The sequence below is a fragment of the Salmo salar genome, chromosome 13 (genome assembly GCF_965601325.2).
Source record: "Salmo salar chromosome 13, fSalSal1, whole genome shotgun sequence".
NCBI classification, from domain to species: Eukaryota; Metazoa; Chordata; class Actinopteri; order Salmoniformes; family Salmonidae; genus Salmo; species Salmo salar.
Window position 1 is genome coordinate 98,432,705 of NC_138303.1, and position 17,497 is coordinate 98,450,201.

Genomic DNA, 17,497 nt, shown 5'->3' on the forward strand with positions numbered 1-17,497 from the left:
GGAGCCAGTGGGTTTGGCGACGAGTATGAAGCGATGGCCAGCCAACGAGAGCGTACAGGTTGCAGTGGTGGGTAATATATGGGGCTTTGGTGACAAAACGGATGGCACTGTGATAGACTGCATCCAATTCGTTGAGTAGAGTGGTGGAGGCTATTTTATAGATGACATCGCCGAAGTCGAGGATCGGTAGGATGGTCAGTTTTACGAGGGTATGTTAAGTTTTCTTGTGGCAACAGGTCACAAATCTTGCTGCTGTGATGGCACACTGGTATTTCACCCCATAGATATGGGAGTTTATCAAAATTTGATTTGTTTTTGAATTCTTTGTGGTTCTGTGTAATCTGAGGGAAATATGTGTCTCTAATATGGTCATACATTTGGCAGGAGGTTAGGAAGTGCAGCTCAGTTTCCACCAAATATTTTTAGTAGTGTGCGCACAGCCTGTCTTCTCTTGAGAGCCAGGTCTGCCCACGGCGGCCTCTCTCAATAGCAAGGCTAAGCTCACTGAGTCTGTACATAATCAAAGCTTTCCTTAATTTTAGGTCAGTCACAGTGGCCAGGTATTCTGCCACTGTGTACTTACTCTCTGTTTAAGGCCAAATAGCATTCTAGTTTGCTCTGTTTTTTTGTTCATTCTTTCCAATTATCTTTTTGTTTTCTCATGATTTGGTTGGGTCTAATTGTGTTGTTGTCCTGGCGCTCTGTTTGTGTTTTTGAACAGAGCCCTATTACCAGCTTGCTTAGGGGACTCTTCTCCAGGTTCATCTCTCTGTAGGTGATGGCTTTGTTATGGAAGGTTTGGGAATTACTTCCTTTTAGGTACTTGTGGAATTTAAGTATTTTCTCGATTTTGATAATTAGCCGGTATCGGCCTAATTCTGCTCTGCATGCATTATTTGGTGTTTTACGTTGTCAATTTCTTTTGCAGAATTCTGCATGCAGAATTTGGTGTTTTTCACATTTTTTTTATTCTTGGTTGATGAGCGGACCCCAGACCTCACAACCATAGAGGGCAATGGGTTCAATAACAGATTCAAGTAATTGGCATGTCGAATTTGATGTTCCTTTTGATAGAGTAGAAGGTCCTTCTTACCTTGTCTTTCAGATCGTTCACAGCTTTGTGGAAGTTAACTGATGTTTAGGCCGATGTACGTATAGTTTTTTGTGCGCTCTAGGGCAGCGGTGTCTAGATGGAATTTGTATTTGTGGTCCTGGCAACTGAACCTTTTTTGGAACACCATTATTTTTGTCTTACTGAGATTTACTGTCAGGGCCCAGGTCAGACAGAATCTGTGCAGAAGATCTAGGTGCTGCTGTAGGGCCTCCTTGGTTGGGGACAGAAGCACCAGGAAACAGTAGACATTTGACTTTATATTGTTGTAGGGGAAGGCCAGGTGCTGCAGACTGTTCTAGTGCCCTCACCAATTATTTCATATATACAGTTGAAGTCGGAAGTTTCCTTACACCTTAGCCAAATACATTTAAACTCAGTTTTTCACAATTCCTGACATTTAATCCTAGTAAAAAGTCTGTCTTAGGTCAGTTAGGATCACCACTTTAATTTTAAGAATGTGAAATGTCATAATAATAGTAGAGAGAATGATTTATTTCAGCTTTTATTTCTTTCATCACATTCCCAGTGGGTCAGAAGTTTACATACACTCAATTAGTATTTGGTAGCATTGCCTTTAAATTGTTTAACTTGGGTCAAATGTTTCGGGTAGCCTTCCACAAGCTTCCCACAGTAAGTTGGGTGAATTTTGGCCCATTCCTCCAGAGCTGGTGTAACTGAGTCAGGTTTGTAGGCCTCCTTGCTCGCACATGCTTTTTCAGTTCTGCCCACAAATTCTCTATGGGATTGAGGTCAGGGCTTTGTGATGGCCACTCCAATACCTTGACTTTGTTGTCCTTAAGCCATTGTGCCACAACTTTGGAAGTACGCTTGGGGTCACTGTCCGTTTGGAAGACCCATTTGCGACCAAGCTTTAACTTCCTGACTGATGTCTTGAGATGTTACTTCAATATATCCACATAATTTTCCTCCCACATGATGTCATCTATTTTGTGACGTGCACCAGTCCCTCACAATATGATGCTGCCACCCCCGTGCTTCACGGTTGGGATGGTGTTCTTCGGCTTGCAAGCTTCCCCCTTTTTCCTCCAAACATAACGATGGTCATTATGGCCAAACAGTTCTATTTTTTTTTCACCAGACCAGAGGACATTTCTCCAAAAAGTACGATCTTTGTCCCCATGTGCAGTTGCAAACCGTAGTCTGGCTTTTTTATTGCGGTTTTGTAGCAGTGGCTTCTTCCTTACTGAGCGGCCATTCAGGTTATGTCAATATAGAACTCGTTTTACTGTGGATATAGATACCTTTGTACCTGTTTCCTCCAGCATCTTCACAAGAACCTTTGCTGTTGATCTGGGATTGATTTGCACTTTTCGTACCAAAGTACGTTCATCTCCTTCCTGAGCGGTATGACGGCTGCGTGGTCCCATGGTGTTTATACTTACGTACTATTGTTTGTACAGATGAACGTGGTACCTTCAGGTGTTTGGAAATTGCTCCCAAGGATGAACAAGACTTGTGGGGGTCTACAATTTTTTTTCTGAGGTCTTGGTTGATATCTTTTGATTTTCCCATGATGTCAAGCAAAGAGGCACTGAGTTGTGAAGGTAAGCCTTGAAATACATCCACAGGTACGCCTCCAATTGACTCAAATTATGTCAATTAGCCTATCAGAAGCTTCTAAAGCCATGACATCATTTTCTGGAATTTTCCAAGCTGTTTAAAGGCACAGTCAAATTAGTTTATTGTAACTTCTGACCCACTGGAATTGTGATACAGTGAATTATAAGTGAAATAACCTGTCTGTAAACAATTGTTGGAAAAATTACTTGTGTCATGCACAAAGTAGATGTCCTAACCAACTTGCCAAAACTCTAGTTTGTTAACAAGACATTTGTGGAGTGGTTGAAAAATTAGTTTTAATAACTCCAACCTAAGTGTATGTAAACTTCCGACTTCAACTAAAGCTGCATCCCTGTCTCCCTCACGGCCCATGGAAAGAAATATGTGTGTTTTTTGCCAATTTTAACCCCACACTGTATACATTGATTTTATAATGTTGAATGTTTTTCTCCCAACACTGCTTTCCATCAACTTGTATAGCAGACCATCATGCTCAAATTGAGTCAAAAGCTTTTTTGAAATCAACAAAGCATTAGAAGACTGCCTTTGTTTTGGTTTGTTTGTTTGTCAATTAGGGTGTTAAGGGTGAATACGTGGTCTATCGTATGATAATTTGGTAAAAAGCCAATTTGACCTTTGCTCAGTACATTGTTTTCACTGATGAAATGTACAAGTCTTCTGTTAATGATAATGCAGAGGATTTTTCCAAGGTTGCTGTTGCTCTTGACACATATCCCACGGTAGTCTTTCTCTCTCTCTCTCTCTCTCCCTCCAGTATCATCGTTGCGTCCGGCCTGTCAGCAGCTGTATAACCTGTTTCATCCAGCGGACCCCTCTGCCTCCCGCCTGGAGCCCCTTCTAGAGAAGAGGTTTCACCAGCTGCCCCCCTTCTGTGTCCCCCGATACCAACGCTTCCCTCTGGGGGACGGACACTCGGCTCTGCTGGGTGAGGATAGATACACACACCAGAAGTATTTATTTATGTCTCTCCTCCAAAAGCAAGCACTCGATTGGCTGTGTGGTTTGCTTTCCATGTCCATATGCTGTCATGGTAGCGTATCTGTGTGCATGTGTTATCAGATATAATGTACTGTGCTTTACGTCCATCCAGTCAGGCTTATCTTTTTCTTTTTTTATTGAACCTTTATTTAACTAGGCAAGTCAGTTAAGAACACATTCTTATTTTACAATGATGGCCTACCCCGTCCAAACCCTCCCCTAACCCAGATGATGCTGGGCCAATTGTGTGCCGTCCTATAGGACTCAGCAGTTATGACGCACTGAACTGGTCTGTAGTCTGTTACATACCTTTATTTCTACCTCTCTGTCCCGCCCACCCACCCCCCCATGTCTCTTCTGCCTCCCCCGTCCCCATCTCTCTCCCCTGTGTCTCCCCCCTCTCCACATCTCTCTATCTTCCCCTCCCCATTCCCCAGTGGAGACTATGCAGAGTAACCCCCATCTCCTGTTGGAGTCAGTACCCCTGTCAGTACCCCTGCGTTGCCAGGAGGGGGGCGTCAGTGAGACCTCCATCCCCGTCCCTGTACTCAGCTGGCCCCAGCAGGCCTCACAGCTCAACGACAGTGTGTACCCATCTCGTCTGTCTGTCTGTCTGTCTGTCTGTCTGTCTGTCTGTCTGTCTGTCTGTCTGTCTGTCTGTCTGTCTGTCTGTCTGTCTGTCTGTCTGTCTGTCTGTCTGTCTGTCTGTCTGTCTGTCTGTCTGTCTGTCTGTCTGTCTGTCTGTCTGTCTGTCTGTCTGTTTGTCCACTGCTTGGTTCCCTTTCTCTGTTGCTCTGTCTGTCTGTCTGACTGTCTGTGTCTCTCACTCTCTTGTCTGTAAAATGTAATTGATTGCCTGATCAAAACTCTCTCTCGCTCTCTCTCTCACTCACTCACTCACTCACTCACTCACTCACTCACTCACTCACTCACTCACTCACTCACTCACTCACTCACTCACTCACTCACTCACTCACTCACTCACTCACTCACTCACTCACTCACTCACTCACTCACTCACTCACTCTCCGGTATCTCCTTCCCTCCATAGCGGACATGCTCCACTCCCACTGTGGTATGTTTGTGGACACCCAGTACCCGTCCTCCCCGCAGACTGGACCCCCCCACTCCAGGGGCCCCCGTAGGTCCAGCGAGGCCAGCATCGCTAGCCAGGTGTCAGGCATGGCCGACTCATACACCGCCTCCAACATCACCAACAGTCAGTATGGACTTTATACTGTTTATACTATTAACAGCAGTGTTTGTGGCTCAGAGAGATAACATTAATTCTCTGAAATGTTTCACACTTTGTTTATGTTTTGTTGTTCCGTAGCTACTAAATGCTATAGCAGTTCGTCTAAGAAGCTGGGTCTCCTCTCCCAGCTTGCGCTTTCTAAACTCCCCTCGAGGAGCCCCTCTCCACGAGCCAGGAAGAAGATACGGCCCTTCCTCACTCTCAGACACACCGACTCAGAGCAGGGTGACAATGATGTCACCTCTGACATCACTTCCTCTGATGCCTCCTCAGACCTGCCCTCTGACTTCACTGATGTCACCTCTGATGTCATCTCTGATGTCATCTCTGACATCACCGATACGAACTCTGACCCTCCGTCGCCAGACACGCTGATGGACATAGAGCAAGGTAGTCTGGGTACTAGAGCGGAAGGTTTGAATCCTGTGTGACCCCCAGGACACTCGTCTGTGTGCCCTGTCATTGGTCACCTTCCAGCTAGAGGTCCTCTCCCTCCTTTTCTCTTCTACAGTATTTACTCCCTCTACTGTACTGTACTGCAGTGGTTCCCAAACAGGACTTATGGCAATGTCCTCAATCAAGGACCGGATTAACCCTATCAGTCCCGAGACCCCAGCAAAAATAGGCTTTTTATTTATCTGACTTTCATTGATCTGCATGGCCAGACCTCATATTTAACCTTTTTTTTTTTCAGGACAAAATTTGACATAAACAGGTGCATTCATGAGTTTTATTAACAAATGTCAATAAAACAAATAAGGTCTGCCAAAGAAAACACCTGATAAAAATGAATTTATATGAATGCTGTAAGTACAGAATTTGTTTGCTCAGTGGAAAATGAATATCCAACTAGTCAGTGACAACTGTTTGGAGTTTGTGAAAACAACTATGTGAGTCTATTACAGCATTATGGGCGTTTTTGTAGAAAGACCCCGGGCCCCTTGGGGATCCACCCTTGTCTCACAAACAATGCTCTAGCTCCGCCCCCGTTAATCACACAGACTAATCCAATGGCACAACCTGTAGTCTGTAGCTCAAACACACTATGTTTAAAAGGAATTAGAAGTCCAAATTGCGCCGGTGTCATGGTGGGACTCGTTGTGTTAAAATGAGGGACCACTGTTTGGAAATCGCTGATATTGTATGTTACCCTGTCCTTCCTCCTTCCTTAAACCAAAACTGTCCCTCTACTCCTCCAGTTTAATCTTCCCCTGGCCTGAAACCCCATTCTTCTCCTGTGTGGACCTGTGACTCTCCGTCTGTAATATACAGCCTCTCCCTTGGACTGTACATCTCTGGATGAGCACACTTCCCCCTACTCTGGAACCCCTCTTTGTCTGGAACTATCATTGACCAGAAATATGTCAATCTCTTTTTTAACACTATCTTCTTTTCTCAACCGTGATTACCTATCGCTTGTTTAATGTCAGGACTGTTTCTGCTGATTGATAGACTTCTCTCTCACTCTCTCTCCCTAGTTGCGTCTCGGTGGTGGGGCAGTAAGCGGATGGACTTTGCCCTGTACTGTCCTGATGCCCTCACAGCCTTCCCCACTGTAGCTCTGCCTCACCTCTTCCATGCTTCATACTGGGAGTCCACTGACGTCGTCTCCTTCCTACTCAGACAGGTACAACTGTTTATGAATGCCCTATGAATGTTTACAGCATAATAAAGGCATTTCCTCCTTTGACCTGTTATAAGGGCTCATGTATTCTATATGAATGCTTATGTAATTATCCCTGTCTGCTTCTCCAGGTTATGAGGCATGAGAACTCTAGTATTCTGGAGCTGGATGGTAAAGAGGTGACCGAGTTCAAGCCTTCTAAACCCAGAGAGAAATGGCTGCGCAAGAGGACCCACGTCAAGATCAGGGTGAGCACAGGCCCCTTCCTAACCACCTTTAACCATTAGTGACATCTCAAGCTAATGCATTTATCAGGAGTTTACTGGTTTCTTTATCAGTACACCCATGGTAAATATATATATGTGTGTGTGTGTGTATGTGTGTGTGTGTGTGTGTGTGTGTGTGTGTGTGTGTGTGTGTGTGTGTGTGTGTGTGTGTGTGTGTGTGTGTGTGTGTGTGTGTGTGTGTGTGTGTGTGTGTGTAGAACGTTACGGCCAACCACCGTGTGAATGATGCTGTGTTCACTGAGGATGGAACACAGCTGGTGATGGGACGCTTCATGTACGGACCTCTGGACATGGTCACTCTCACTGGGGAGAAGGTAAAGCATTGATGCAAACTTGTGGGACAAACTTGAGTTCTGCCACTGATTGAGAGACACTGGGATAGAGCCAAACCGTAACTTGAGATACTTCCATGCAACTCAATTTTTGTTTGCATAAATCATTTATTTCTGTCAACATATGGGCATGTATGGGCGTGTGATTGGTATCCTCCTCTTGCTCCTCCTCCAGATTGACATCCACATCATGACCCAGCCCCCCTCAGGAGAGTGGGTGTACTTTGACACTGAGCTGACCAATAGCAGCGGACGCATCTCCTATGTCATCCCAGAGAGCAAGAGGCTGGGCATTGGAGTTTATCCTGTCAAACTGGTCGTCAGGTAGGTGACAGGATTCATCTGATTCGCTGATTTTCATGGTGTTTTTGAGTATTAAAACAAGATTTGAATTAAGTGTATTTGTTACAATTCCTCTTTCCTGCACCTCTCCTCCTCTCTCTTCCTCTCTCTTGCCCTCCCATTCCCTCCCTCCCTCTCCCTCTCTCCCCCTCCCTTCCTCCCTCTCTTAGGGGTGACCATACGTTTGCGGACAGCTACCTGACGGTGTTGCCGCGGGGAACAGAGTTTGTAGTGTTCAGTATTGACGGCTCATTTGCTGCCAGTGTGTCCATTATGGGAAGTGACCCCAAGGTCAGAGCTGGAGCTGTAGACGTGGTCAGGTAGGAACTTGATGAGTTTTATTGAGTTTTATTTAATGTACTGTTATGTGGTTGTAGCTATATGTTCCTGCCCAGGAGTCACACTAGCTAATGTTGACACTAGCTAATGTTGACACTAGCTAATGTTGACACTAGCTAATGTTGCCCCTTGCTAATGTTGACACTAGCTAATGTTGACACTAGCTAATGTTGACACTAGCTAATGTTGACATAAAAGTTGTGAATAGTCCCTGGCAATCATCAAATGAATAAATGATTAGACAAGACACCCGACCCTTTGGGCTTCTACTTGTTCACCCACATCCTGGTCTCCCTCCCTCCCTCTCCCTCCCTCCCTCCCCCAGACACTGGCAGGACCTGGGATATCTGATAGTGTATGTGACGGGTCGTCCAGACATGCAGAAGCAGCGTGTGGTGGCCTGGCTGTCTCAACATAACTTCCCTCATGGCATCGTGTCCTTCTGTGACGGCCTGGTCCACGACCCCCTCAGACACAAGACCAACTTCCTCAAGGCCCTCATCTGTGAGGTACAGTAACGGGGACAGAGATGAGGGTGTAGGGGTAAGGGGTTAGGGTAACACTGGGCTTGAGGAAGGGTAAGTGGGATGTTCAGGGTGAGGGGACTAGGCGAGGTCGGTTTCTACTGTCAAAATACAATTTGATAGAAACAACAAAACTATCCCTACTGATGTGGTGTTTCTAACAGTATGTTCCTCTGTCTGTCTGTCTGTCTGTCTGTCTGTCTGTCTGTCTGTCTGTCTGTCTGTCTGTCTGTCTGTCTGTCTGTCTGTCTGTCTGTCTGTCTGTCTGTCTGTCTGTCTGTCTGTCTGTCTGTCTGTCTGTCTGTCTGTCTGTCTGTCTGTCTGTGTGTAGGCCCATATGAAGATCTTTGCTGCGTACGGCTCTACTAAGGACATTTCAGTGTACTCCTCAATAGGCCTGCCCCCATCACACATCTACATAGTGGGGCGGCCCACCAAGAAGATGTCCAGCCAGTGTCAGGTACTTAACTAGCTCTTAGAAAATACACTGTCCCCCAAAATGAAGTCATACAAGTGTATAATAGGCAGAATCTACCACACACCCAGAGCTGATTAATGAAGGTGCTGAATCTACCACACACCCAAAGCTGATTAGTTAAGGTGCTGAATCTACCACACACCCAGAGCTGATTAGTTAAGGTACTGAATCTACCACACACCCAGAGCTGATTAGTTAAGGTGCTGAATCTACCACACACCCAAAGCTGATTAGTTAAGGGGCTGAATCTACCACACACCCAGAGCTGATTAGTTAAGGTGCTGAATCTACCACACACCCAGAGCTGATTAATGAAGGTGCTGAATCTACCACACACCCAGAGCTGATTAGTTAAGGTGCTGAATCTACCACACACCCAGAGCTGATTAGTTAAGGTACTGAATCTACCACACACCCAGAGCTGATTAGTTAAGGTGCTGAATCTACCACACACCCAGAGCTGATTAGTTAAGGTACTGAATCTACCACACACCCAGAGCTGATTAGTTAAGGTACTGAATCTACCACACACCCAGAGCTGATTAGTTAAGGTGCTGAATCTACCACACACCCAGAGCTGATTAGTTAAGGTACTGAATCTACCACACACCCAGAGCTGATTAGTTAAGGTGCTGAATCTACCACACACCCAGAGCTGATTAGTTAAGGTGCTGAATCTACCACACACCCAGAGCTGATTAGTTAAGGTGCTGAATCTACCACACACCCAGAGCTGATTAGTTAAGGTACTGAATCTACCACACACCCAGAGCTGATTAGTTAAGGGGCTGAATCTACCACACACCCAGAGCTGATTAGTTAAGGTGCTGAATCTACCACACACCCAGAGCTGATTAGTTAAGGGGCTGAATCTACCACACACCCAGAGCTGATTAGTTAAGGTGCTGAATCTACCACACACCCAGAGCTGATTATTTAAGGTGCTGAATCTACCACACACCCAAAGCTGATTAGTTAAGGTACTGAATCTACCACACACCCAGAGCTGATTAGTTAAGGTACTGAATCTACCACACACCCAGAGCTGATTAGTTAAGGTGCTGAATCTACCACACACCCAGAGCTGATTAGTTAAGGTGCTGAATCTACCACACACCCAAAGCTGATTAGTTAAGGTGCTGAATCTACCACACACCCAGAGCTGATTAGTTAAGGTACTGAATCTACCACACACCCAGAGCTGATTAGTTAAGGTACTGAATCTACCACACACCCAGAGCTGATTAGTTAAGGTGCTGAATCTACCACACACCCAAAGCTGATTAGTTAAGGTACTGAATCTACCACACACCCAGAGCTGATTAGTTAAGGTGCTGAATCTCCCACCACACACCCAGAGCTGATTAGTTAAGGTACTGAATCTACCACACACCCAGAGCTGATTAGTTAAGGTACTGAATCTACCACACACCCAGAGCTGATTAGTTAAGGTGCTGAATCTACCACACACCCAAAGATGATTAGTTAAGGTGCTGAATCTACCACACACCCAAAGCTGATTAGTTAAGGTACTGAATCTACCACACACCCAGAGCTGATTAGTTAAGGTGCTGAATCTACCACACACCCAGAGCTGATTAGTTAAGGGGCTGAATCTACCACACACCCAGAGCTGATTAGTTAAGGTGCTGGAGGCAAAAGGCAAAACTGGATGAACAGGACATAATAAATTCAAGTGTATAAACGCTCATCTTCCAACTTCCCTTATGAATAAATAGAATGCACAAATGTATCCCTATAGCTGGATAGTTTAGTAGATACATAAAGTGATTGATCTGATCTCTCATCCATTCCTTCCCCTTCTGTCTATCTTCCCCTTCTTTCTATCTGATCTCTCTCAGTTCATCCCAGATGGCTATGCGTCTCATCTCTCCCAGCTGGAGTACAGTCAGAGATCCCGTCCTGCCAAGACCGCCAGTGCCCGTATCGTCCTCCGTAAGGGCAGCTTTGGACTGGGCGCGGCCGGGGGGGACTACCTCCGCAAGCGCAACCACATCCTGCGCTCAATCAACCCAACTGGAGGGGCGGGGTCTAGCTCCTCTGGCCAACCAGGACGTACAGAACGCACGCTGAGCCAATGCGATGTGGAGAGGGAGAAAGCCGGAGCGGGTACCCAGAGGAGTATGAGTATAGCAGCTGGGTGTTGGGGCCGCACCGGGAGCACCAAAGAGGAATCAGGAGGCTTACCCAGCCCTAAGTAGGGCTCACCAGACTGGGCTACAGGGGGAGGGGACCCTGCCTGACTTGACCTGAGCACCATCTCTGGACTGGCCCTGAGAGAGAGAGATGGAGAGAGGAGGAAATATGGTTAAGAGAGAGATAAAGAAAATGATGGGATGAAAGGGGAGGGATAGGGTTAGGGATGGAAAGAGAGATGGAGAGAGGAGGAAATATGGTTAAGAGAGAGATAAAGAAAATGATGGGATGAAAGGGGAGGGATAGGGTTAGGGATGGAAAGAGAGATGGAGAGAGGAGGAAATATGGTTAAGAGAGAGATAAAGAAAATGATGGGATGAAAGGGGAGGGATAGGGTTAGGGATGGAAAGAGAGATGGAGAGAGGAGGAAATATGGTTAAGAGAGAGATAAAGAAAATGATGGGATGAAAGGGGAGGGATAGGGTTAGGGATGGAAAGAGAGATGGAGAGAGAGGGAAAAGGGCAGAGAGAGGGTCTCTGGGGATATGGATATAAAGCCAGAAAGATGGGTGTTGCTCTAACTTTGATGTACATTTTCTAAAGACGTTTCTACTGTATCATGAGAGTCTCACAGTCAAGACTTTTATATTACCTATCTTGGCCACGAAAAGAACTGTAAGGAAAAACGAAACATTTAAACAAACTATCGTAAGCCTTAATCGTTGCCCCCTTGGGGCCTGGAGGGCCCACCCTGGTCCGAGGAATGGTTGAATTTACTCTCTGCATCTGAAGGACAATGGGAATTCACAACCACCCCAGCTCAGGACAGGCCCAGACAGTGGAGCCACCAACAGAAGTGTCAATGGTGACCTGGAGGTCTGGGTGGTCAGTTTGTAGCCATGGCAACAAGCCAACAACTTCACCTCTGATTTTATCCCTTTATCTCCGCTGAGATACTGTCAACAAAGAAGCACCATTACCCTAAAGAAAGATTGAGGGAAGAGGAGAAGAAAGAGGGAGATGGGTAAATGGAAAGAGGGTAGACACAGAGAGATGGAAGGAAAAAGGGAGGGAGGGGCAAGGTTATGGATGAGGTGTAGAATTTCCCTCTAGTCTCTATTTTCTTCTACTGTTTTCAGTGTGGTACTACACAGTGATTTGTACTGTCAACGTTGGCTCCGCTCCAGTCCTTTTCAGTCAATAACAGAGTAGCTACAGTACAGTACCATGTATCTCAGTATGGCCTGTGGGCTGTCCCGGGCCTTAAATACCAACGACATGTTTATGAGTCAGACTCTGAAGGAACCCAGGACTGAGATAAACAAGACTTTGCTTTGATATAACAGAAGACATTAGTGACACTTTTCCGCAGACAGAAAACAGCAACAATCCCTTTACCAGACCATCTGCTTGCAATACCTTTGAGCCACCAGTGGTGGGCGTTGCCACTCTCCCGCTCTGTTTTCCATATGCATGATGCTGTTGGTAGTCATTCAGTTCATCCTGTGGCGCCCCCTAGCGCTCAATGTTTGTCATTACACACAATTCCGTTATCACTGGACTTCCCTATGATACTCTGAGGAGTCTGAGCTCTTTCATTCTTGAGGGATGGGATGAATGCTATTCATTAGACATTACTACAGTTCAGTCTGGATAAAGACATGCTTTGATTACACTTTATTTTACAGTTCCCCTATCCTGTTTTAGTTTACCTGGTAGTAATACCTCATGATAGACACCTGATACCAAGTTGTTTCCAACTGGGATTAATTATCTGAAGTACCAGAGAATATACAATGTTATTCCTTAGCAAATACCAGCTGTCATAGGACTGTAAAATAAAGTGTTACTGATACTTTGACTAAATCTATGGCAACCTGTACACAAAATGAAAGATGAACACCTAACAGAGAAGCAGTACTATGGTTGACACCTTTTTCTCTCATACTGTCCTGTTTTCTGGCTCCTACTGGTTAGATACTGATATGAGAGAGTGTTGCTTTATCATCCACTTCAAATATATTCCCATTACTAATCACACAAAGCCAACGCACGGCCGAAACACCAATCTCTCTCTAACGGCTGCAGTATCTCAACCTGTTCAACCTCGTTGTTCTTTGCACTAGTTTATGGCGGAGAATCTAGTTACCATCTCATGTAGCTACTTATTGTTACCTTTGTAGTGCATGATATAATAACTATTCATTATTGCAGGGTATGTGTGCTACAGCAGTACTTACACTCGTGTACATTTCTTAAATGTCAGGATTACTTAATAATGTAAGTAAATGTGCCAAGAACAAGACAGTTGTTGGTTGGGTGTGGAAAGCTAATGTAGCAGGCTGGACCCAACCTTTCCTTTGTGCTGTGTATGGTGAGATGAGTTGGAGCTTGTTGCATTGAGATCATGACGGCGTGGCCTTAACTAAAAGGCTGTGCTGTTATATACTGTATTTTACAGTAGATCTATGAGTTTGTAGATATGTTTTAATCCAATATATTGTCCATATCTAAGTGAAGGACATAATTGCTGATATAGGATGTGGTTATGGTTTTACTTATGACTTGAGCGCTTGTAAGCTCTAGCATGTTGCTTTGATTCTAGGGACATGCTACTATTGTCAACTACAGTAGGGTGGCAGGTAGCCTAGCGGTTAGAGTATTGGACCAGTAACTAAAAGGTCCCTGGTTTTAATAACCTAGCCTGACAAAGTGAAAGAAAATCTGTTCATGTGCCTTTGACCCTAATTTGCTCCCTTATAAAACACCTCATTTTACCTATGTGGTGGGATGTAGGGATACCTAGTCAGTTGTCCAACTGAACATATCTTCCGCATTTAACCCAACCCCTCTGAATCAGAGGTGGGGGGGCTGCCATAATCGACATCCATGTCTTCGGCACCCGGGAACAGTGGGTTAACTACCTTGCTCAGGGGCAGAACGACAGATTTTTACCTTGTCAGCTCAGGGATTCAATCCAGCAACCTTTTGGTTTCTGGCCCAACACTCTAATCACTAAGCCACCTGCCACCCCATGTATGTGACAATAAAACACCGTTGTATTGTCAACCTAAATGGAAGGTTTTATTTATTGCTACCTGTTATACAACGGGTGGGTCTAATACTGAATACTGATTGGCTTAGGTGAGGATTGTTCATGTGAATAAAGCAATAGTTTTTGTCAGACATTGATCAGACCAAAAAATATATAATCTAGTCTAATGTCAAGTCCATTTGTTGTGTACAGTAGATCCAGTTACCTAAGGCCACTTTTGAAGTCATGAAATTTGGTTCTGCAGTGAACTACGATTCTAACCAAGGATGTAGCTGACTGGCTGGAAGGCACTGTGAGGTTTTAGATACAGCCATACTGTCCCCCTCTGTCCTGTGGGTTGGTGATGATGACCTAGCGGAATGTCCTCCTGCTACAGGGCTGGAGAGCCCAGACTGTACAGGAGCCATGGATGTCTGTCTGTCAGTGTAGATAAGGTCAAAATGATACTGTATATGTAGGAAAATAATGTTTGAGAGGTATTTATTTACATAACTCATGAGGTTACTTAATATGATGGATCTTTCAGGTGAATAGTGTTTTGTTTATGATGATCTAGTTGTGAATTGGAGCACCAACAGTCAGTGGAAGCGTTTGTTTTCTTAGCCAGTGCAATATTATTATTGTTCCAGTCGCAGAACCACAAGGAGACACTGACAGTCAGAGACCACAGCAGAGACAATCTATATATTGTATCTAACATGCACAAGTATAGACAACATAGACAACATCTAGTTCTACTGTCCCGCCCCTTCACACTTCTACTGTCCCTTTACAAAAGTTAACTGTTACAATTTTATAGTGCAAACAGAACTATTTTTCAAACCGGACCATTTTACAAAGCCTTTGAGAGAATACTGTATTGCTTCCTATCTTGTGTGGAGGTAGATTTTTTAGTCAGAATGAGGAAGTGGTTGAATGTGAACATGTGAACGTGAAACTCCATCCACTATTTGAATTGTATTAGGTGGTGTTCATCATTCAGACTGGGTTAGCCTTCCATACTGTATACAGTATGTATATATCAGTTATGTTAACCACTTAACCGTCTATTATGTCTTGAAATAGAAATGTATATCAGAAAAAAATACTGTTTATATTTGAGAGTATTACAATTATTGGCACTTTAGTAGCAGTCTTGCATATTAGAGGTCAGTGTACACACTGTACAGGACATGCTCTACTGTATGGGGCTGAAATCTTAGTAATAGTTCTATACCTTGTAGAGTTACAGGTATAACGAGAACTATATAACAATGTGTTCTGTCTGTTCTGTACTAGCATTCCACTCCTTGTCATGACAACAATTTTTTTATGTTTGGCATGGCAAGGAGTAATGTAAAAACATTTTTTGGGGGGTGTGTCAGTTAATGCTTTTTACTAAGGAGTGTAATAGTAGCACAAACAGACTGCATTTCAGGCTAACAATGTGTACTTACACTGTACCTGCCTATGTAGCGACCACGTAAATACATAGATTTCTGAATACTTAATATACTGTAAAGTGGGACCAATATATTTAGCTACAATACAGTACATACATAAAATGTATGTAATTTACTCAAGTATTAATAATATAAAATGTACACAAGCTGAACATGATTATAGCTTTTAACAGATTGGGAATGTTTTGTACAGGATTCGTACAATACAGTAAAGACATATTATCACTCTAAATATATAGATATATAGGGGCAACATATACTGGTTGAGGTGGCAATAATTTCATTATATTTTGAGTATATGCAGTTTATTGGACATAAAGGTAGAATAGTAATCATATAATGCATATTTGAATTTGAAGGCATGTACATAAATGAAATAGTGTTCTGTACCTCTTACAATCTCATCCATTTCCATTTGTAGCATGTCTGAATTTCAAATTGTTTCAGATAGTTTTTATATTTGACAGTTTATCATTGTTTTCTTTTACAGAAAAACAAAACATCATCATCAGCATTATTAGGCAAGGCTGTAAGACGTATACTTATGTACTTCAAGTGGCACATATTTGAAACACCTCCAACATCAGATTTCTTTTCTCCCAAAAGAAGGAACAAGTACTAATATTTAGATCTGTATGTAGTTCCCTCACTGCTCACTCTCTCTCTCTCCTCTGGTTCATAGCTCACCCTTCCTGGATGAGAGCTCGCTGTATCATTGTCTCTGTACTGTGGAATAAATACAATTGGAAAACGAGCACTCTCTCCTTGTGGATTTTATGGTTTATGTGGGATCAAATTTTATAGCAAAGTATTATTTGTACATGTAGTGTTTTGTTTATGATGATGATTCCATTATATTAATTTGAGGACCAACAATAATATTGACATAGAGAAACAGACACAGCAGAGACAAGATGTTCACATAGATAATATTTCCCACAGATAACAAATCACACCCACACACAGATCCAGATTTAGTTACCATCATTCCAGAGAAAACATGTGAGTACCTACACTCTTATTACAATCTACTTATGCAACTACTGTATACTACAAAAACATGTATACATCATGGCACAAAACTTTTGTTTTATTTTTTATAAAATAGCTACATTGAAGCTACAAAGCTGTCATAACTTTGTTGTATAGGCCTACAGAACACCTTTATGATGTTGCAGTATTATTCATAACCATCTCAACACATTTATTCAACATCATTAATAAGCAGTTTTCTAAATAAATACAAACATTAAAGTTTGTATTTTTACTGTCACAGTACCAAACTCCTGACACTATTCAGGCAACAGGCTAGGAGCAGCACAGGGTCAGCCTTACAGCATTACCCTGGTAGCAGTTTAAGGGTTAAATGTCTTGCTCAAGGCCACAATGGTAGTAGGGGATGGAACCAGCCCTGGGGTGGAAGATGGAGAGAGAGGCTGGTGATGGCAGACAATACAATGCCAAACTGCTTAGAGTTACACCTAACCAAATATCTACCCCAATTTCTCACATTTTTAATGAGTGCTTGATGTTTGCCCAGAAGTCTGGAAAGAGTCAAAGGTTATTCCACTACCTAAGGATAAAAGCTACATTCCCTGGTCCTAATAATCATCCTATAAGCTTGCTGACTGTGTTAAGTAAATTATTGGAGAAAAAATTGTATCTGTACAAATCAAGGATTATTTCTCATGTAATGGTCTGATAACGGGTTTCCAGCATGCATACAAAGAAGAGCATTCTACGAGTACGGCCTTAGCACAAATGACAGATGATTGGTTAAAGAGTATGGATGACAGGTAGTAAGATGGTGCAGTGTTGCTAGATTTAAGTGCTCCTTTTGATGTAATTGATCATGAACTGTTACTAGGTAAACTCAAATGTTATGGTTTTACGTCTGCAGCTCCATCCTGGATAGAAAACTATCTATCCAGGAGAAGGCAAAAAGTGTTTTTTGATGGTAGCTTTTCA

At 43.5% G+C, this 17,497-nt stretch overlaps 1 protein-coding gene across 5 annotated transcripts in view; it reads left to right on the plus strand.

Moving 5' to 3' along the window:
- Positions 1-16,283, plus strand: part of LOC106568312 (membrane-associated phosphatidylinositol transfer protein 2) — an 87,331-nt gene extending 71,048 nt beyond the window's left edge. For 2 of the 5 annotated variants that reach the window (XM_082960499.1, XM_082960498.1), the window contains exons 16-27: positions 3,471-3,641; positions 4,132-4,278; positions 4,746-4,913; positions 5,028-5,339; positions 6,428-6,576; positions 6,705-6,821; positions 7,058-7,174; positions 7,368-7,516; positions 7,705-7,854; positions 8,199-8,382; positions 8,729-8,857; positions 10,738-16,283. In XM_082960499.1, the coding sequence (XP_082816625.1) occupies positions 3,471-3,641; positions 4,132-4,278; positions 4,746-4,913; positions 5,028-5,339; positions 6,428-6,576; positions 6,705-6,821; positions 7,058-7,174; positions 7,368-7,516; positions 7,705-7,854; positions 8,199-8,382; positions 8,729-8,857; positions 10,738-11,097 (2,153 nt within the window). In that variant the 3' untranslated portion in view covers positions 11,098-16,283. The remainder of the gene's footprint in view (positions 1-3,470; positions 3,642-4,131; positions 4,279-4,745; positions 4,914-5,027; positions 5,340-6,427; positions 6,577-6,704; positions 6,822-7,057; positions 7,175-7,367; positions 7,517-7,704; positions 7,855-8,198; positions 8,383-8,728; positions 8,858-10,737) is intronic. The other 3 variants (XM_082960500.1, XM_082960501.1, XM_082960502.1) reach the window with 3 other exon arrangements.
- Positions 16,284-17,497: the final 1,214 nt, after the last annotated feature.